Consider the following 22,566-nt stretch of genomic DNA (forward strand, 5'->3'; position numbering starts at 1 on the left):
GTTTAAGGTAAAACACTTTTAACAATATTGTCAATTATCTGCTATGTTTATTTCTTTGCTTTGTGAATGAAATTGAGATCCAATGATAAAGTCGTTCATATATCAGAAGTGGCGCTCCAATGTTCTATTCACATAAGAGGCAGAACCTCAGGAATGCCGTAATCAATTTACTTTGATGTAGTATTTGTAGCATTTTTTATACCTTCGGAAAACTCAAAGGGTCTACCTACCACACTTTGCTGAATTAAAGAACAAAGACTTAAACATGATAACAGATTTGCAAGCGATTTTATCATCGTATGTTAATGGAAAGAAAATGCATCTTCTGCCAAGACAATACATTACATGTCCTACAACTTTAAACTTCCCACTCCGAGGCAACATAACTCTCTGCAAAAAATTGGGTATAAAATTGGTCCTCTTCCCATGAATGTAATGTATTCAATGACATTGTTTATTGAATTGTTGAAGTTACAAAATACTTATCGCACTACGGGAAACGTTAAGCTAACACTGTATATTGACACGTAGAGCCATTAATCCCTAAGCATTACCAGATGACTAAAGTATCAACGTTTGCCAATTTAACTGGTTTTCGTCTTAGGTGACGCTCAACAGTTATCATGTTCTTCTGAGACAAGATTAGGAATAATGTAATGTTGGCTGTGTTGGAAACATACATTAATATACCTAATGGCAATTTCATCTAATGTGGCTGGAAATTCTTTGCGTGTGGTCTTTATTTAAACTATACACTATCGAAATCATACAGTTCATAAGATGATTTATCATCCGTGTTCGGAAACTGAACGCGAACAAAGTGCATTGCCTTTAGCAAAAAGGAAGTTTGCTATATTATATAATATTAGCCTCTAAAAGTATAACAAAGAATATTTGTAAAATGTATTAAAAACTGTATAATATAGACACTATATGTTTTACATATCTAGAATAACACAATACACATGTTTGTTCTTTTTTTTCATCAATCTAACCCTTCCCAATGGAGAAATCGCATATTGGACCCGAAGTATTTAATTTATATCCTAATGATATTAAAGATGCTAGGAAATTAAAATCAGTGGAAGCAAATAATGGAATACAAGCCATCCAGATTAAAATCCTAAGGTTAGAAAATACTATGCAAAGTAATTTTCTAAAATGAGTCCGATTTGATGATCAGCAAGGATGTTTCTGTTTATGACGATCATATGTATTCTTGTTTCTTTGATATGTAATGGTTCTACGGATTAAACTTTTCTTTTTTATCTCCTAAACCAAATAAGTCTATTGTCGACAAGATCGTATAAACGTTCATCTATTGGTTACCATTTTGAATATTTCAGCATATCATTTTCCATGAAAAGTTAGCCACTTATTTGTATATGTTTATTGATTATCTGCGCATACAAATACACTATTTTAGTCGATGGTCGAAAGTGTATGCATGGAATCGTAACTGATGCGAAACTATTTTCTTGTCTTATAGATTTTCATAATGCATGTGTCGGCATACAAAATATTCAAGATATAGTGACCAATCATAAATAAATCAAATATATAGCGAATACTTGACATTCAGAACTGTTAGTGTACTTAGTTTAGTCTGAGAGTAAACAAGCATTTTAATCTTTTCTTTGAAGTTGTTGAAATGTAAACATGCATCCATCCCATCAGGGTACAATTATACATATACATACTACGGGTTTCGACGTTTGAATAATAATACTTGTTTTATAGATTAGAAAAGTTATGACCTAGACTTACTGTTAAGCATGAGAAAGTATGTATGTTTCTGCTCTTCTAACATCAGATGGATATGTTTTGCTTTTTATTTTGGTGTCTAACATAAGTCACTAAGTCTTGGAAGTTTGCAATATAAAAAATATCTGCGATATCGCCTCAATGTGAATACCATTCTCATTGTTTTGGGGGACCAAGATCGCACATATATCTGACGTTAAGTAAACTGCAATATATATCAATATATCAGAAACTAACGATTACACAGTCGACTAAGTAATTGTTTACTCATACATATTTTTAAATTTTTGATGAATAAAATACGTTTGACTAAATTTAAAAAAGATGCTATCTAAGGTACACAATACATTATTAAACATAAACATTATGAATCAGATTATATTTTCTAAATCAAAGGTATGTCAATTAGATTCGTTGAGAATTCTAATGTTATTATTCAATTTAAAAATATTAAGAGATCAAGAGTATGCATAAATAAGAATTGTGTTTCTTTTCATATACGCAACAAATAATTTAGCCCAGCCAGCAGTCGGTAATCAATTTCAATTTTAGACAAGCACGTTTGTTATCCAACAGCTTCATTTATCAAACTGCTTGGATGGATTCTACTCGCTGTGATAAATAACCCTATTTTCAGAATCAAAATAGCTGGGTCCAGTATCGCTTTGACTAATGAAGGAAAATTTTATTTTGTACCTTAAATCATTCTTTCCACCAGCAACTGTTAAAAAACGTTTAGGATAATTGTAACTGGACCTAGGACGAAAGTGCTCTTGATTTGAGGGCCAAATATAAGGATCACAATGATTGAAAAGTAGAAACATGGTTTAAGAGCAGTAATTCTGATTCCCGCACATCTGTGGCTGCCATGCTTCATATATGGCTTTAACTCAAGATCAATGTGAAAGAATTTAAAATTGAATTTGGATAACGACATTAGTTTTACGAGACATTCCTCATCCCAAACTTGGATAAGAAAAACGGCTAGTGTTTTGATGTTATAATGATAAAGGTCAAAGTCTTGGGCTGAACGAAGAAACAGTGCTTTTGCACAATAACATTAGTTTTTCGAGGCACACCTGGCTCAAAGTTTATGGAAAGAAGCCATTTTGTGGAAAGGAGGAACATTTTGATTATTGCTTTAAACTCTCAAAGGTCAAGGCAACGTTGACTGAAGACATTGATTTATGCACCAGCCTTGTTATATATCAACATAGAGGACTTTGACACATTGGTTTCGGCATGTAGTATTGTACATATTGTCTTTGTTTATTTGTAACATATGTTTAAATGAATAACACTTAAAATATTTAAATGCACTTTAACGTGAACATTGATGTATAGTACAGACTCTAATGCAAAAGCAAAGTACATACCTGGAAATATATATCACACATTAAATAGTAAGACGTGTAATCAAGTTAATCAGCCAGTACATCTACACACATATTCACCATGTATATCTGGGCTACGAAGACAGGAAATGGCTTGCATGACACAATGAAATATATCTATATGTCTAACATTTGTTAGAAAGATGGAAAATAATATGTTCATATAGATGTTGCGTTGGGACTGACAGTGTGATGACCGCCAACCTAGTTTCACAATGTTCAATAATTGTAGAGAACTCCTACGTATTATTTAACCAGAATAATATATGTAGTACACAAGTACAGTAAATGTGCGGAAGCATTGTTTGCGATATTGAATGTAAACATTTTTAGCTCTAAATCGACATGTTTATTACCTTTATTTCAATATTATAAATTTTCGGCAAAACAAATATACCATAATGATATGTATGCATGCGTAAGGACAAACAACACAATCACAATCAGTGTTATTCTTATTCTTATCTAGACCACATATAATTATATATCATTTCTTGGCAGTCATAATATATTCAGCTTGAACGTGCTATTTTGTAACTGAATTCAGGTTAGATGGTGAGTTAACTTGTAGATTGAAGAAAATGAACAATATCTTCAAGACGCAATTATGTCATGAAGCAAAAGCCTATCGCTATTATTACATTTAATATTTTTGAACATGACATGGTTGGACTAAATCATAACTAAACTTTCCAAGTGTGTTATATAAAATAAATTGGGTGCAATTTTACCTATGTCGTTTCTTCACTGACATTCTCCTTCAAAAAAATGTATAAATAATTTATCCTATTTATCCACCCGTAATGCATCCGTTTTTGAATGATACAGGTATTGTAAAACAAACAACAAGAACATGATATGTATGCTTGTAGATGAACCTCCAACGTTATCGATACGTCAAATCTGCTGATATCAAACAAAAAAAATTTAGGTTTATTTCTGCATAACATTCTTAACAATAACAAAACAAATTATCTCTCTCTCTCTCTCAAGTTCTGCGAACCATCTGAAACAAGTTTTTTCATCACGACTAGAACGTACAAAGGACATGGTAGTTTCTAGTATTGTGGTGGTGGTGGCGCATTGCCCGGGTTGGAACTTCCATGAGACACATTCTGATGATGGGAATAAGGTGGTGGCTGAACACCAAAGGGATATACATATCCGACAGCTGCTTGAGGGCCAGGAATCATTGACTGCCCTTGGGAGAATGCGGTGCTATTAACTGAAATTAATAAATGAAACAGCCTTGCGTATATTTATCGCAGTCTTGGATACAAGTTGCAATGTACAAATATAGTGACAGATTGTTGTTTTGAAGTATATATTACACCAACGATCATACCTATCATACCCCATATATATATATATTACTTGGTTACCTTGTTTATCTATATAAATCTAGCTTTAAGGTAAATGTATGCTATATATCGAAAACGTAAATTAATCGTCCTTTTTAATGAAGCACTTAAAATGCAATTTTCTACTTTCCACATCCAAAGGCATATATGTAAACTCCTGGGACCGTCTGTCTGTAATTGAATGTTAATAACATTTCTTACAACGGCACGAATACACTGACTGGTTTCTAACCAACATGTTATTTTTGAGTGTGAATATCTTCTATTTCAATAGACCTTTGTTTAGTAGATGATATCGTACACAATATATACATTGCATAGCGGAGTTATTACAGATTTTAGCTCAAGCTACAAATCTGAGATCAACCGGTGCAATCATTTTCCGAGATTAGTGGCTGTAAGTACTATACAAGTAAAAAGTTCTGGAACAATAAGTTTTCCTTCTAACATTGAGCTGTTTTCTTTGTAATCAGAACATGCTTTTGCTACAAAACCAATCAAATTTCTAATAATACTGTTGCCTTATAAATGTTCGTGATTCATTGCATGATCAATAGCCATAAATGTTAAATAATGTACTAGACATTTCAATAAATAAACAGATGCAAAATTTCTTATATTAACGTGAATCTTGCTCTTGAATTATGCTCAAAACTCTACAAATACAAGGCTCTACAAATACATAAACACTGACAGTTTACGTTTAAGAAAAATGAACAAGAGTCAAATATCTTTCAAGCAAAAATAAATTTGTTAAATATCAAAAGAAGTTATTGTTGTAGATAGGACGCACACGAATAATTCATTAGTGATTGTCAATACGAAGAGGAAATGTTTTAACTATCACTACAAATATATATACTCTCATTCTGTTTCAAATATGGAAATGGAAAATTTATGAAGAGCACTCTCATAACAGAATATAATCAGATTAATGATGGCTGCTGCTGACACCGTCATCTATCTGTATTGAAACAGACATTTTACTTAGTGAGCTGAAAGCAAACATATAATATGTCCTTTACTATAATTTAATAAGGTACAACCTGCTTAACATTAGACAAACGAACAACGATGAGTTAAAACGTATGCATTAAACAGTGTTTGTAGAGTTATCGTCAAGATTTTGCAATAAACTAAAAATAATGAGAAAACGTAAAAATGAAACAAATGTTATATTCGAATAATTTCATCAAATCGGTAAATAATAAGACGGATATACCATCATATGAGTCTGATGAATGCACATTAATGAATTAATAAAATTGTGTGTTATGTTCTGATGACAACATAGTTTTTATCTTGATATAAGCACACACACAATCGTTGCGATTTAAATCCATATTTTATTTTGCTAGCCAACTAAATTACCAAACAGATGCCCTACCAGAAAGCTATACATGTTTTCAAAAAATTTGGGAAATTGTATTTACTGTAAACTAAATTAGAAATATGAAGGTATTTAGAAAATTATGTAAGATGTAGTTTGATATTTAATATTACTCTCCAGATACAAAGTGGCAATAACATATGAGGAGCCCGTAATAATGGCTGTTTATTGACATGCACCCATCAGAAGATACATGAATAGCTAGGTAAACCTTCCATATGCGTAAATGTATATGAACGAAAATGCTGGAAACTCCAGTCTATTTTAGTACTAGTTTAAGATTGTCAAGCAAATCACTACAACAAATGGAATATCAACTACTGCCAATATTCAGAGATACCTTGCTGACTACCAATGTTGGGAGCGATATTCAGACATTGCCGTACTTACATTACAATGTTTGTCTGGTACAAAACAGAACGTGAACAGTACAATTTTTTGTCGTTATTATCCATACTAGCGTATAAATAGCCATCAGAACATGTATTACAAAGTGCTAAGATACACAAAACTATACATACAAGCAATGCAATAATTATATATATAAAATGTGTATCCCCAGGGGAGTAAAAGTGACGGTAAAAGAAACCCTTGTTGTCAAAACTCGGGGTCAAATAAAATATGTGCAGGTCAAAAATATACTGACAAATTTTCATCTGACCCATACTTTTCAGCTTCAAATAGGATTTGTAACTTGTACAATTAATATCTTTATCAATAAACATACAAATAAAGCCATATGCACAATTAACAAACATATTAATTGTCCATTGAAATAATACTTATTTTGTCCATTGTTTAAAAATATTCCTACACCTTTTGAAGCAATATTATATAACAACACATTACATATAAGCCAATAAAAGAAGGCCAAATAATATATTTAGCCAAACGACAGTCAATTTACTGCCTATCATAAGACGTGTACTATCATCGGTTCATTGTTCTTCGTCTAGAACACATTTATCCAAAAATCAAAGAGGCTAATGATCATCTTCTTTCTAATAAGCTACGGTTTAACTTATTTTTTTTGCAAGAAGTTATTAACCAAAAAAGTCTGCAGTAACCCAATGACTTTGTAATCAAAAATACCACAGTTGTCTCTAAACGTTTACTGACTCTTTTCTTGTGAAACAATGTTTTAGGTGATACAGTGTTCTCCAGGTATATTGTGGCGAATGAGGACACATTTTTTAAATTTCTTAAACCCAATCAAGAACAAAGTATTAACTTTTACAGTCTGCGCAATCACGCGATCAGAACTCACACATGCAATCGTAATAGATATTCCGTATTCCATTCAAGGGAATATGTTCTCCATTTTTCATTACATTTAATCATTTGTTTTCTGTTTCTTTCATTTTCATCTCTCGAGATTCTTAGTGCACGCCGTTTTAATCTGGAGATCACTTTCTAGTGCAAAAAGCATTGGGGTTAAACATCTGGATGACATCTTGCTGAGCTCGAAGGCAATTAGGTATAAAGGGAACCTACTCCTTCATAGCATTGCCTTTGCCTGTCTGGTTCCCAGTTTCCTATGGTTATTGCGTTGCACTCCGCTACGTGAAAAGCGAAGTGCAATGCGAAAAGCATTAAAATCAGGGAACCATTAAATGTATATGCTCGAAGTATAACGATGCCATCCCTCATCCAAACCTTTGGATATTAAATAAATCATAATCATATTATGCGAATCCTTTGCGTCAAAAAACACACGGCAACAATTTCCTCCAGCGTGCGTCCCTGACGCACATACATGCATAAAGGGAAACACTGTTATATTTACAGTTGGAAACATACATTTAGGTATTTTCTCTATTACAATTACCTGAATTATTCACAAATTTGATGGTAATTCCATTTTTTGAAAGCTTCAACTGGCTTGTTGCCTGTGCAAGTAATCATTGTTGTAATTAGTTTGCGTTGCTCATATTGTGGGTTTACTAACAGCACACGATATGTTAAACCCACAGGACATCATACAGTTGGATGAGGAACCTTGGAAAACCGTGTGAGGAACGAACGACCTTCCGGAAGCAACTGGCATGCTTCGTCACATAAATAAACTCCCCCAGCCCAGGACCCGAGCACATATGGACTTATGTGTCGATAGTAATCAGTCCAGGATAGCTAGTTCTGATTCTTTCATAGCCGCGACCCCTCCTTTGTGATTTAGGATGTGGATAAATAATTGCCAAAGCACCATCTTCAAGATATAGTCATTAACTTGTCATAAGTGCATTGTTAAAAATACAATATCCCCACCTTCCAGTTCCCAGTTAAAAGTGATATAAACTAAAACAGAAAGACTATATTTCTCAAATTATATAATACTTATCGTACCATGGCATTTAATGAACAAAACAAAATTATTTATCTAGCTTCTGGCGGAATCCATGATATCACAGAAAAGCGCATCTGAACTAATATCATTTATAAGATTGTTATTACCACTAGTATTGCTTCTACAATACTACTACTACTAATACTACTACTACTACTACTAATAACAATAATAACGATAATAATGATAATGATAAGAAGAATACAAAGAAGAACAACATGAACAACAACACGATTACATTTTTAATGTTATACAATTCATATTCATCACTGGTAAATATTACATCAAGGCATAATACGGATTTAGTTGCAGTACCTTTCCTATTTGTTACCAGTAATCATTTCATAAGTCCATTACTTACCAACAAAAGCCTGCATACCAGTGTTCGCCGGTTGAATAACAGCCCCTGTGCGTCTGCTAGAATTGTTGGCCGCAACACAACAGCAGGCGATGAGGCTAATCAGGATACCGAGAGCTGCTAGACTCCCAAGTACAATCCCAGCTATAACACCGCCCTCAAGTCCACTGGAACAATTGTCAAGACGACATTGCTTTGTTAAAGTAGGTATGTAAAGACTTTGATTATGGAATAATACTTCTTGATCGATCAACTTATCAAAAAGGGTGTGGTGACATAATTATAAGAGTTACAATAAAAAGACTAAACACTCAAAACGTATCACATATGAAAAAACCTTGAACGTCTTGGCAGGAATAAAAAGAATGTTGGCGGCAATTAATCGTAGAATAAAGTTCCTTTGTAAAACTACATCTTTAATTTTTCAATTCTGCTTTTAGATTTAACCATTGGAACGATCATGATCACATACTTATACTAGCAAGGTTGCCGATAAAATTAGCACATTAACCAATGACCAAATGTGCTCCTTACGCGCAACAGACGTCACTGTAATCACTATATGTACCGCCACAGCATCCATTAGCACAGTATATAGTTGAGTACGATGAATAGTATGAAGAGTAGCTGTACTTACAATATTCACCTGCTTCCACAGGTAAAACTGAAAAGAAACAATGAAACTATATATCTGTCAATCTATTTATCTATCTACCTAAAGAAGTATGTATGTATGTATGTATGTATGCATGAATCTTTATATATATACATAAATATATATATATATATATATATATATATATATATATATATATATATATATATATATATATATATATATATATATCCTAGTGTGTTTATATTATCCAATATACATATTTGTTATATAATGTATATTCGAATAGTTGATGTGTGTATCAACGAATGAGCTTCGTTTTTGCTTCAACCTACATCATGATCGGCCACACGCACACAACCCTTCCACCACCAGAATAAGTTAGTAATGCTTGTTTAGACGGTTTGATGCTGATGTGATACTAATAGCTATAAAAAAGTATTAAACTGGTTCGCAGTGTTCAGGGAATGTCGGTTTAACTTGTCCTGTACTATTAACATTCCTTTAATTGTAATACAATAGCATTATTGTTTTGTCTAATGTATCGTTCGACTTCTGTTAAATGAACAACTACTTGTGGTGAATGACCTTTGCAGTGTTTCAATTAATATAATTTAAATAAAGTAGTTGTTAAAGCAACTGCTTTTGTTTTATGTCGTATACAATTATTATATATAGTCATTTTTTATTTGTTGAATGCGCTCTTACTGAACCCATCTATGTTATATTTTCTCCAGATTATTTATTGCGGAAATCTCAATTATGGCTATAGATTAGTAGCAATAAACATAGCCCCCATCATACAATATGTAGGCATAATTCATGCCACAACAAGATCAAAGGAAAGTGACAGAGAAAACTGCCAACTCTGTGTATTTATGTACATTTGATGAGACCAAAGTAAGTACTTGATCTTGATCTTTCAAGAGCCTTACTATTAATATGTTTAGTATTTAGTTCATCATAACACGTAGATCATTACAATTGCATTGTGACCTTTGTATTCTTATACTGAGTAACTAAAACGACACATCCAATAAAAGTAATACAACTGATGTAACCGTCAATGAAAGCAATCATCTCTTGAAAGGTATTTCTCTAATTGATCCGATAGGGGACGAATTAGACTTGTTGAAAAGCGAGTGAAGAGTTGCCATTGAAAATATCGCAGTACTCCAAGAGCGTTGCCTCATGCGCTGCTAAAACATTTCGGAACATTTTATGATAGGTTAATGTGATAGCTTATCTCAAGAGGTGAGGTACGGAGTGCGTCCATTCCTCCAGTTTCACATTGCTTTGTAGCGGACGCTACTCTGAAGTGATATCCAGGGGAAACATAGGTCCTAATGTTGCCGGCGTTATTAATTGGCTCGACAAGGTAACCTTCCTTTTTGTTGTAGGATTGCGGCTAAGACGTGAACCTATTGCTTTATTGTCGGAATCCTGATCACCATTCCGGATCGCCATAACCGTGATCCCTAATGCCGTAAAAATTAGGTTGTCAGCTATAGTGTCACCACTTTTGACAGCACTGAGAGCGAACTGTTTGTGGAAATGTATTGTTGCGGGCCATTAGAACAACCGCACAATTTCAACCCATTGGTGTGCGGGCGATCCAAGTCAACTTCATATGTATATCTCTGTTCGGCTGCTAAAGGGTCGTTACGCTATCTAATCACCGACACAGTCTTACAGTCGGCGTATTTATTTACGTCGAGTTTCGCTGTGGACTAATTGCATTTGGTGGCATGCTTTCGTCAAATCGGTTCCAATACTTTTGCGAATGGACAACACGTTTTCTCCTGTACATACAACTATATAAAGTTTCACAGCTATTGGTCTTGAGGTGTGCAATATTATCTTCAGCCTCCACGCTGACTTGGCACGTAAGCATTGGTAAGAGGTCCACGCATGAGATTGTCAGGCTTCTTTTTTGGTCGTCGAAATAACCGACGTCGTTATGGTAGGAGGCTCTGATACAAGTTGTGCAAGCCGTTGGCATGGGTTTGGTCGCATGCTGAGCTAGGTCCACTGGGGCCAGTCTCGTTTTATTGCGAGCTCAGGAAGATGTATACATGCCACGGAAAGGAAACATGTGTTAACCGATTGTGCGTTATTAAACAGATCACGATGAAGTTATTCAGCACTTTAAGGATAAGAGGTGTTATATCGGCCTGTCGCCGTTTTTGTTATTGAGCAGGTGCGTGGAATAGCCATATAAGTCAAAGCGAAGTCTGTACTTAGGGGTTTATCATCTGCCAATTCAATAAGTTATGACATTCCGGCATGAACGATGACTCACTAACTTCATTTAATTTACAAACAAATTATTCCATTTCATAAATTTAACCCCACCAATATCATCGAATCGAAATGTAACCAAGGCTTCCATGTCGACTACGCCTTTTCGACGTATCAAGGTTAATTGAGCAAGAATGTTTAAGAGAACATTGTAGGAATCAAGCAGATTCATTCATACCGCTCTTTTGTTTTCGAATATAGTTACATGCCAGGTCTATGCCTTGGGATATATCTGATTCGTGTTTTGTGGGTGCTTCGAAAATCTAACCTTCTTGCGCTGGTCACTTTAAAGGAGACTAGAAATCAAAATTTTCCTTTTACGTATGTAATTCTCTACAGATTTTATATCGACTGCAATGTTTCTAAATTAAATATCGTAAGCAGATAGTGATTATATTGCGTGGAAGATACCACGATTCCGTAAATTGCCGAGTTTTTCCGAGTTTTTATGAGACGACAGATCACGTGGTACCGTGACGCTATACTAGCCAGTCCTTGAATACAAACATAAACATTGGCGAGCGAGGCAGACAGGAGACCACATATGGGTTGCACATTCAAAGTTGAATCTGCAGTCTGATATAATAGTTTATGTACTGTACTGGTAAGGTTAAAAGAAATTTGTTAGGCACAGGCCCCGGGCTGGTGACTTAAATAAATTAAAGTCCTGAATGAAATTCCACAAGCCCAGACAGTTCATACCTGTCAACTCTCAAGCCGGGAGAAAAATCTCCCGATTTTGGGGGTATTTCCTCATCTACCTCCCGATCTCGTAATATCTCTCAATTTTGCGCAGCGAAATCCCGATTATTACATTATGTCTGTCAATTTTCTTTTGTCAGAAGAAAAAACCCAACCCCAAACCATTTTTAAATATAACGTATGCAATCCACAGTCTAAACTGCCACACTGCAGAAATCGTAGCGATATGACTGAAGGGGCCCCGAGTGGCCGAGTGGTCTAAAGCGCTCTCCGTTACGGATCACTGCCATGTCACCTCTGTCTGCGTGGGTTCGAGTTTAGGATTCGGCTAACGTGGGTATGTGAGAAAGCTTGCCAGTAGCTTCTCGTGGGTCGGTGGTTCTTCCCGGAGTTTTCCCGGGTTCTTCCTCCACCATTAATACTGGCCGCCATGATAGCCTATCGTGTGCTGAAATATGGCGTTAAACCCAACAACAACAACGATATGACTGAAAAATTGTTAAAGCTACATTAAAAATTCAAATCACACGCACATACGTTTAAACCCGGTACTGGGCGAAATAATTAATATCATACAACATTTTTTTTCTTCTTCTTTTTTTCTTCTTCAGTAAATAGAACGTGAAGATTAAACATTATTCAAGTAAATTTCAGATTTTTTTTAACAACTACAGCAGTACTATAGTAAAAAAAAAATTAAAAGAATTAAATTGTCACCAATTAGCTTAAATAAATGATCACTTTGAAATTTCCTCTGCAAACAAAATCACAAATCCATTTCCGCCAAAGAAACTCGGCCAGTTAACACCTGACATTTCTCTACCATATGTGTAAAGTTTAATTACCATGATTAAATTACAAGGAATAGAACAAAATATACCATGCATTATATGTGGCCCTAAATAACTAATTCTGAATAAATATTTTATTCAGCCAACAGTGTTACATGCATTAAGACTTAAACCTAAGGAAATAAGGTGGGGCATAAAACTTGAGAAAAACAGTTGCCACATGTACGGTAAATTGTGACTGCAGATTTGAACTGTTAAAATGAGGTCCATGGCATCGTAAGTAACAACAAAATAGATATCGTTTATTTGGTAATCAATTGCTGGTGCTTACGCATACACACACTGTCGAACATGGTTTCTTTTGAAGTATATCCGAAGGGCAGTTCTTTTCACAGGATCAATGCAAGGATAAGGATTATGTTCATTAGTCACACTGGCTTTATTGTTTGCGTACTTAAATCAAAACGTTAGCTGTTTTGCAATTTAGCCAAAGCTGACCAGAATATGCAAACGGGGATTGTTATGGGGGAATAATAAGGCGTATCACAGGGAGAAAAGGCACGTCGAATGGGCGGTCGCAGATTCGGGCAAGGGGGGGGGGAGGGCAATAGCCCCCTCCCCCGTTCTATTGGCAGACAGTTAATGTGAAACTTTGACCTCTTTTTTTAATTGCTGCTTTTTAAACTGCCCAATATATAGCTGTATCAGTTCCAATTATTACAGATTACTGTTTATGCATACTACATGTATACAATGCATTTTTTTTAATTTTTAATTTTTATAAGACTACTGAAAAATGTGTTTTCTCGAAACACGACAGGTTCAGAATCTTATTTTTAGCAAAGCTGCCATTTGATTAAAATCAAATCTAAATTTCACCTAGGACAATAGTGAACTGATTTAGATTGTGCCGTGTTAAGGCATGCATGTCAACATCTTGAAAATGCATTTACTCATTTCACCAGTGCGATCAGAGTTTCCTCGGGTAAACGATTTTTGTTTCGACAAACCTGACGGGCACCTCACTTTGAATACAGGATGGACCGGAACTAAAACCAGAACGGGCCCAGGGTGTCCGGCTATCAGATTTATTTTTAGCACTGCTGTTTTAGATAAAAGATATGTGGATTGATTGTTGCATGTTGTGGTCACATGCTCGTCCTTCTGCCTATTTTCGTAACTCACACGTTTCCCAGGATTTAAAATGTCCAAAGGTATGTCTGGAACAGCGCCAACTTTTAGTCTAGGTCTAGCATTTGCGTATCTTTGAGCTGCTATTTTTTCATGATCCCTCTCGTAACATTCCTTTGAGAAATGTAACAAGCACATAGTGATGTATGATGTTGCTTTGAAATCGACTCGTTTGTAATAATGTACCCATTCTTTCATTATGCCTTTGTCTTTCGGAAAAGAAAAAAAATATGTCCATAGGCTTTTCTTAATGTTCTATAACACCTGTAAGCAACGCAAAACAGTATTGTCTTTTACTCTGGCAACTCCCACTTGGGCTGCTGGAGTCGCTAATATGACGTCACATCCCGAAATTAACCGGATAGGCGCGGAAAGTTTGCATACGAGGACACGGAAATCCAGCTCCTAAAAGATAGGCCAATATTTAAATATTGGCATTACGGTCGCAGATGATACTTCAGAATAAGGTTTTCTGCTATAGTACTTTTATTATTATTCTATATTTCGATTGGTTTCTGGTCTCCTTTAAGGGTTTTCCTAGCGCCTCTGCCTTGTGTGCTTCATATAACGTATGCAGAAGACCACAACAACTAAAAACTCCATTATTAGGTGAATCGTATTTCTTCCCCCGTCATCTCACGAGACTTCCATCGCGACCACTTCTCGATGAGTTTTATAGTCGCCTCTTTCTTCCAATACGGGCAACATAAAATATTTCCAAATTAATGGAACATAGGCTGTTACCTTCAATAACTTAAAGTCTATTACATTCATAAATCTTGTTTCTTAGCCGTTATCTGATACACCTACATAGTTGGCGCCGCCCCTAATTCCTTTCCATTTCCTTGACATCACACACCACGTCCCTGATCCTCAAGCAGGTTTCTGAGGCTGCGTTCTGCGATGACCGCAACGGAATTTATGACGGAAGCGAACTTATTGTCGATCTTGAATACCACATCTCGCTGCTCGACCTTGTTGGCGCTACGGTTATGACATAAAAGATCATGTTTTCCTTCAGCAGGGCTCTTTGCAGGACTGCTATTCTCTGGGAGCTTTAGTTATTAAGGCAGAAAAAATTGGACCCTGGGCTTGCTGGCTGCTGCTTATAAAATACCGCTGGTGCATAAATTATCGCAAAATGCGGAGCATCTAGTTGATTTTCCACAGGTAGATATCCAAGCATAATGCCATCGTGTCTGAAAATTAGCCATACCGGTACTGGTGCTCGTAAAATGTGGCAGACAGCTTTTGATATTTCGGTCTAAAGCGGGATCAGGTACCATATCGATCGCTTCTAATATTGGAATTATTTAATTTATGCGACAACGTTGTTCCTGTCTCGATCAATGTTATCTTGCCATTGTGCCTCGTACAGTTAGGAAAGTACAATACCAGGAACTTTATGATATCCAATTTCACATGCTACCCGCCACTAGAAGCGCACTGATACGTTACCTTAAAGAAGTTCATTGCATCACTAATCTTTCGCAGCGCGAAATAAATAGGTTGGTCATTGGCACTGGATGGGTACAAGTGCATCCGGTCCCACTACAAATAGCACGTGTGGAGGTTAAACAACCAGCAGTGCATGACATTCCGCATCTCTTCAATATCCCTGTTGAGGAATAATCAACAACTTCCAAACTAAGTTGACGCCTCATAACCATTCAAAATGCATATGTATCGAATGCATTCCAGTCGAAAATCCAGACCAGTCTGCTACCGACTTATGATCGTCATGGCACACGGCTCTCGTGCGTTTGTATAGCCAAAGCACTGGTTGAACATAACTACATCGACATCCTGGATAACCTACTGTGAAGACTGTCTATGGGTATGTACCCCGATGAAACGAACCTTTCTATTCCTTACCATTTTTCGGAATATTTGGCTAAACTGCGTCATTAACCGCATTTCTAAGTGGCTCAAAAATACGCGTTAAACCTGCATGATGTAGGCACAACCTGCTATACGTGCGCAGAAGCGACATTTGCGATTGGCATGAGATGTGATCCGTGACATCACGGCTATCGCCAAGTGGCTAAACTGCACGCAGGTTACTGGCTAGCTCAAGGCCAAGTTCTTGGGATTGGGCGACAAAACCTTACTTCTACATTTCCAATATTTACTGGAACGAGGTTGCTAAAACAAAAATGCTAAGACAGAAACGGAGCGCCTAAATATGTGAAAAGCGTACTGCTAAAGCATATCATGCTGTACAAAGTAGTCAGCACATTTTCTAGCGTCTTGATCCTCAGCGAGGGTCAGCGGATATATGTCTTGCTTCTGATGTTCGATTCGGCTACATGACATACTTACATACCAAAGACCACTACAAGTCTGCCAATTTCCTCAACAGCAAGGGAGTTTCCGGACTGCCGCAAAGCTCAGGTGTATCTACAAGTACTGGTTGCTCTAGTGTCCCGGTTTTATGCAGTTCAGTCAGGAACAGGAGTTCATGGGTGCCTTGTAGCTACTCCTAGTATGCGTGCCATCTCTTATAATATCTTGTGCGACACAGCAAGGCCGGCATCCATCAGGACCAGGGCATCAAGTAGCGCTCAACATAAATATTCTCTAGCCGTTGCTTGGATACATGTATGTTGATTAGTGATTACTTTAGAGAGCAGTCTCCCTATACAAAGCATATGTGTTGGATTCCTTGATCAGCTATATGATGAGGTAATTTAACATGGGACAAAACAATCTAATATAGTTATCAAATTAGAAAGGATATTTCATTGTGTCTATATACATATAGGCTTTTCACAAAACTAATGATACATATTTCATTAATATTTTTGGTCATTCTCTGCAACGATTAGGTTATGTTCATACATAATTATTTTATCTATTCCTTGCAGTTACAAGAGTGCACGTGAGAGGTATTATTTAAATAATGAAATTATTGAGGTGCTCAGTCACTACTTGATTTTTGACACATTCTAATATTGCAAAATCATTCACTAACACATAATTACGTCATTGTGGCTTATCGAGACATTCAGACTTATCAAAATCCACTCAGAACAATCAATACTTTTGGACAGGTGTGATATTAGTATAGTTCTGAATATTTGTAATTTAATTCCCAACACTGTCAGAGTTCATTAAAAGGTTAACTATGTAACGTTGAAACATAAGTTGTTTGTTGATTTTACGTAAAATTATTGCTTCCCATTTTTACACTATAGCCGCATACAAAGGATAGTGTCTTTATAGATTTGGTTGGGTTACAAAAACCGATAATTGGGATGGCACGAACATAAATTCATAAACAAATTGTGTGGCTATGTTTACGAGTACTATCTCTAAAATTGGCTGTTTGGTTTTCTTATCAATTCTTAGTCACCGTCCTCGGCTAATGGATGTATCTGTTACGACAACATCAAACATTGCACATGTCCTCCTGTACCGATCCTAACCCAAAGGATTTACGGATACAGGAAGGACAAACCCGAATAGTTATCGTCTCTCCAAGTGTTCTCGCTTTTACCATTGAAGGAAAAAATTCCGTCATGTCTCTTTACACAATTACAACAATTAATTTTTATTTGTTCCAGTTCGTACAGAAAAGAGACTACTAACATTTTAAATATTTTGAAGTGTAGAATTATTGATCTGAATACAAAAACATCGCTCAGGTTGCCCACTCGAACGTGAAAGAGAAACGTTGATAATGAATACTAGTTCGAAATAAAGTGAATGTACAGCTTTAAAACAATTTATGGTATACATTATTTAAGACAAAAACATTATTTCTAAATCATGAATGTTGCTTTAATATATCGCACTTTTTTAATCGTCAAATAGAGCTGAGCTGTGTCAAGTATTGTACCAAAATAGGACTGGAAATGTGAATGGATGAGTGTTGGTGACTAGTGCTGCGACAAGGCTAGCCTTCTTGTTACTGTTTGCGTATTTCACATATGGATTGGGGAGAGGATAATATATATATCTGCTGTGGAAAATTGTCGTAATTGTTTTTTATATCCTTATTGTTTTTAGCATCTCCGATGGTTGATCTGATGACACAAATCACCATACAGATTTGGCACAATAAAGACATATTGTGTTGTTATGGACAGGTTCACCATACAACAAACACAGTGGTTGTTACCTCATGGTTAGTGTAGTTCTTGGAACTGAATACGTATGAATTGTAGCTGTGTATATAAATTCAACTTCATTAATAATCGATTACTTGTGAATCAGCAATAAAAGAAAATCGAGCAAGTGCAGATATCCATTCAAACTAACTACCTTAAGGCTGATTTATACGTTATGATTGTTTTTCGGTCGATAATATTTTCGATATCGTGCAAGTCTTATTGTTTCTTTGTCTCACGTTTATATCGTACCAAAAGAAACTTGTTTTAAACATTTCTCCGTTCGTATTTGCCGGATTATACATTTTTTCCTTCATATTTGCCGGACTATATCTTTTTCTTTCCAATGAAAACTAAATCGTTCATTTTCTCTTTGATGATACTTGAGAAATGCACACACTATGAACGCAGCAGTAATATGGTAATGATAATGATGGTTGGATTTGTATTCCTCTGATTGGAGTTAGTTTTCATCTGAGTAGCATCTCTTGTACAAGTCATCTTAGCGGATTTAAAATCGGTGTTGTATTATCATGTTTACCATTACAACTATCACCTGCACCTTTAAAATATGTATTGGAAAAGTGAGCCTAAGCACGAATTTCCTATGAATATTTAGAAAAAGACAATTACAGTCATTATATGGGACTTTACATAAGTTCCATTCTTTCCATTCTTAATCACAGAAGACGATTTTACTCTAGGGTTGCCTTTAACAGTCTCGTGCAGAGAATATACTTACCTTCACTGTCAGCCACTGGATTATCATAAGGAGAAGCTATACGTAAAGAAACATATGTACCCAATGTTTGAATATGGAATTTGAACATGATGTTATAAATTAAAATTAGAAAACATAAAGACGAAATAAGTTTTGAAATTGGAAAAATGTAAAAATAAATTTATATATATATATATATATATATATATATATATATATATATATACATATGTGTGTGTGTGTGAGTGAGTATTTCAGCGTGTTTCTATGTATACATGCATAAAAGTGCCAATTTGTTTTAAACCAGATGAGCGGATTTTAAGGTGGTAGGGAATATCAAATTTAGAATGTAAAAACAAAACCGTGCATTATTATATAATATAGTCTTGTTTAAAGAAACCTATTTAAGAAATAATTTTCATACGTGTACTTGCAATGGTATAAGTTTTGAGTATCTGTGCCTACAAAGAGTATATATTTAGCAACAATAACGACTAAAGTGTGCGACTAAACAAATAAACAAAACCTGCCTTACTCTTCAGCGAAGGAAAAACATCTTTGATAAAGAAATTTGTCCAGAGTTCGTAGAAGTCTCTTTGCAGTTTTTTCGAACGTATGTCCTTGACAAAATTGGCGCACCCGATATGCTGCATTGCTCAAAAGGATTACGTTTGTTTTCAGGTATTGAAAACAGTTTACACAATTGCAAAAATATAACTTAATGCCACAGTATATGAAGACCAAACCTTGTCCATCTCTCAATATATCTATGCTTAAAGCTTAAACAACTTACACGATTAAAGTTAATTTACCAAAAGCTGTTAGCAGTGAGCATGATGTGCCAAACAGTGAGTATAGTCTTGTATTTCTATTCTGAAACAAGTTGGTATATAATAAAATGACGAGATACTTGAACTCGTGTATTGTATATTCGGTACCTACTTAAGAAAAGACAATATCACCCGGATATTCGTGTTATCTTTATAAGATGACGAAATGCTATAAAACATAGGTAGGAAAAGCCGGTTGTGAACAGACGACAATAAGCGTTGAAGGGAAACTTGAACAACACGGTTTGGAGTAATGGGGGGGGGGGAATCATAACAAAATCATATACCAAACTGCTGTCAGCGGGTTAACGGCACACATTGCCTTGCATGCACACACGAGCCCGTATACTCTCACGACTAACCACACATCACCTAAAAATGATGTTACTCAATTGGTGTTATATGCATTAGTGCATTGATTTATTTCATAAGAATCCCGAATGACTGTAGATAGACGAGAACTAATTACTGGTCGTCATGCGATTGTTTCTGCCACACAATAGTACATATAACACCGATTGATTAACATCACTTTTAGGTGATGTGTGCTTACTCGTGAGGGAGTATGTGCAGACAACGCGATGGGTGCCGTTTACCAGCGGACCTGGGTTCGAATATCCTGAGAGTAAGAATCAAAAATTCGTTAACATGTGTGATATTATTATTTGTATTAAAATATTAATTATGCCTACCATTATCCAGCATTCTACTATATCACTTTCCGTTCTCTCTGATATATATGTATAATTCTCTATAATTAATTCCATGTATTGATGTATTTACGACAATCGGGTGTTTGTGAGCGTCCTGTGCCAGGTACTCAGCTACATCTTGCAAAATTTGTCTCCAAAGCAAGTAGGCATATAACAGAAATAAATTGTCCTTGTAATTAAATAACGGATATATTTCATCGCGTGGAATCAAACACGATGTGGTTTAACTCATAGCGTGTATATCAGGTAATAACTTAGATACTGAACGTATCCTTTATATATGCACGTTATCTTGATAAAATTATGTTAATCAAAACAGAAAAAAAAGCTGAGCGGGAACAGGCGAGAGGACGTATAGATGAGGAAATCTAATTACACGAGGGTGGAGGATATACTAGAGATAAAGACGTGTTCGTATCATTATTGGAAACAAAACTGCCTATATTTAAGAAACCAGTTAAAGACAATTTTCTATTCTGAAAACATATATATATATATATATATATATATATATATATATATATATATATATATATATATATATATATATAATGTTAAAAAAAGTTTTCAATTTCTGACGAAATATTGTTTTTCCGTAGTCCCACCCTGCAACATATCCCGCTCGCGGGCATCTACATAACCCGTTTTGGTCATATATATATATATATATATATATATATATATATATATATATATATATATATATATATATATATATATATATATATATATATATATATATATATATATATATGTACATATATATATATATATATATATATATATATATATATATATTGTATTAACCAAGATATGTTGAGCCGAGAGAGAGAGAGAGAATAATGTTATACTGTCTTAAATTGCTTACCTTGTAGTAGGAGAAGCATTTTCATAAAAGCATAAACAATCATTTTTCCTCCCTCGGATGTATCGAAGTTCATGTCACTGCTTCGTTCCTTATCTGAGTTTCACACTGGGTAACAGGAAGTAAATACATGATATTTGAAGTAATCATAAGGGTTGTAAAATATCAAATGAGTATTAGAGTGTAATAAAAGTTTTTTTTTTCTTTGGTGACACTGCATAGTTACCCCGATTAAATAAGATAAGATAGGAACAAGGTGATATTGTTTGAATTGACAACATACACAGTGGAAAGAATGTTGGCATACCTTTGTGAAACTTTGAAGTAATATACCTGTATCTGCTTGCAATGATGTACTTGAAAAGTAACCTGAACTAGTCCAAAGTACAGTATCTGTAACATTTATGAAATTAGAGAAATTGAGCTTTGGCAGAATAGATAGTCTATCAGGTAGAAGTATCTAGTAAAACTAAATCGTTATGCTTAAAATGTCAGGACGTTTATCCTTGGAACGAGTCATGCTTATTTCCTTTATTTCGTTATCTTTAATATTTCACATCACGTTATGGTGATATTCGTAATCATCGACTGGTAACCATTTTCAACATGTCGAAATGTTCATTTCTCTGAGTATGGCATTATTAGGCATTTTCCTTCCTTGTATTTGATACCGCTTCGGTGACCTTGTGATTAGAACGTAAGCATTTGATACGGAAGGTCGTGGATTTGATCGACAGCCGAGTCATACCAATGGCTTACAAACTTGGTTGTAACAACTGTCTCACTTGGCTCATCGGCATTAAGAGGTTTGTATTAGAACTGGACGGCCTGGTGTCAGGATAATGTAACTGGTTGGCACACCATGCTACATGTTTGCAGCATGATGTCACAGTTCTAGACAACACTAGAAACTGTCACACTGCTGAAATCGTAGCGATATGACGGAAAAATTGTTAAAGCTACGTTAAAAACCCAAATTACACACACACATCCTTGCATTTATTTAGCCCTACAACGAAATAAGTTTGCCTGTAATTGAAATATAAATTTAGTCATGTAATATATTGCCTGCTATGGTTTGATGTTTATTGTAGATATACCCTTTGAGGCCAC

At 35.2% G+C, this 22,566-nt stretch overlaps 1 protein-coding gene across 1 annotated transcript; it reads right to left on the reverse strand.

Moving 5' to 3' along the window:
• Window positions 1-271: 271 nt before the first annotated feature.
• On the reverse strand, window positions 272-19,190 carry LOC149788819 (uncharacterized). Its single transcript, XM_089974948.1, has 4 exons — window positions 19,067-19,190; window positions 9,146-9,275; window positions 8,615-8,778; window positions 272-4,383 (listed from the first exon to the last, which is right to left on the reverse strand). Exons 1-4 carry the CDS (start codon window positions 19,152-19,154, stop codon window positions 4,217-4,219), a joined length of 549 nt encoding a protein of 182 aa, XP_089831074.1. The 5' UTR covers window positions 19,155-19,190; the 3' UTR covers window positions 272-4,216.
• Window positions 19,191-22,566: the final 3,376 nt, after the last annotated feature.

This window comes from Sinohyriopsis cumingii, chromosome 11, assembly GCF_028554795.1.
Source record: "Sinohyriopsis cumingii isolate HCF-2022 chromosome 11, ASM2855479v2, whole genome shotgun sequence".
NCBI classification, from domain to species: Eukaryota; Metazoa; Mollusca; class Bivalvia; order Unionida; family Unionidae; genus Sinohyriopsis; species Sinohyriopsis cumingii.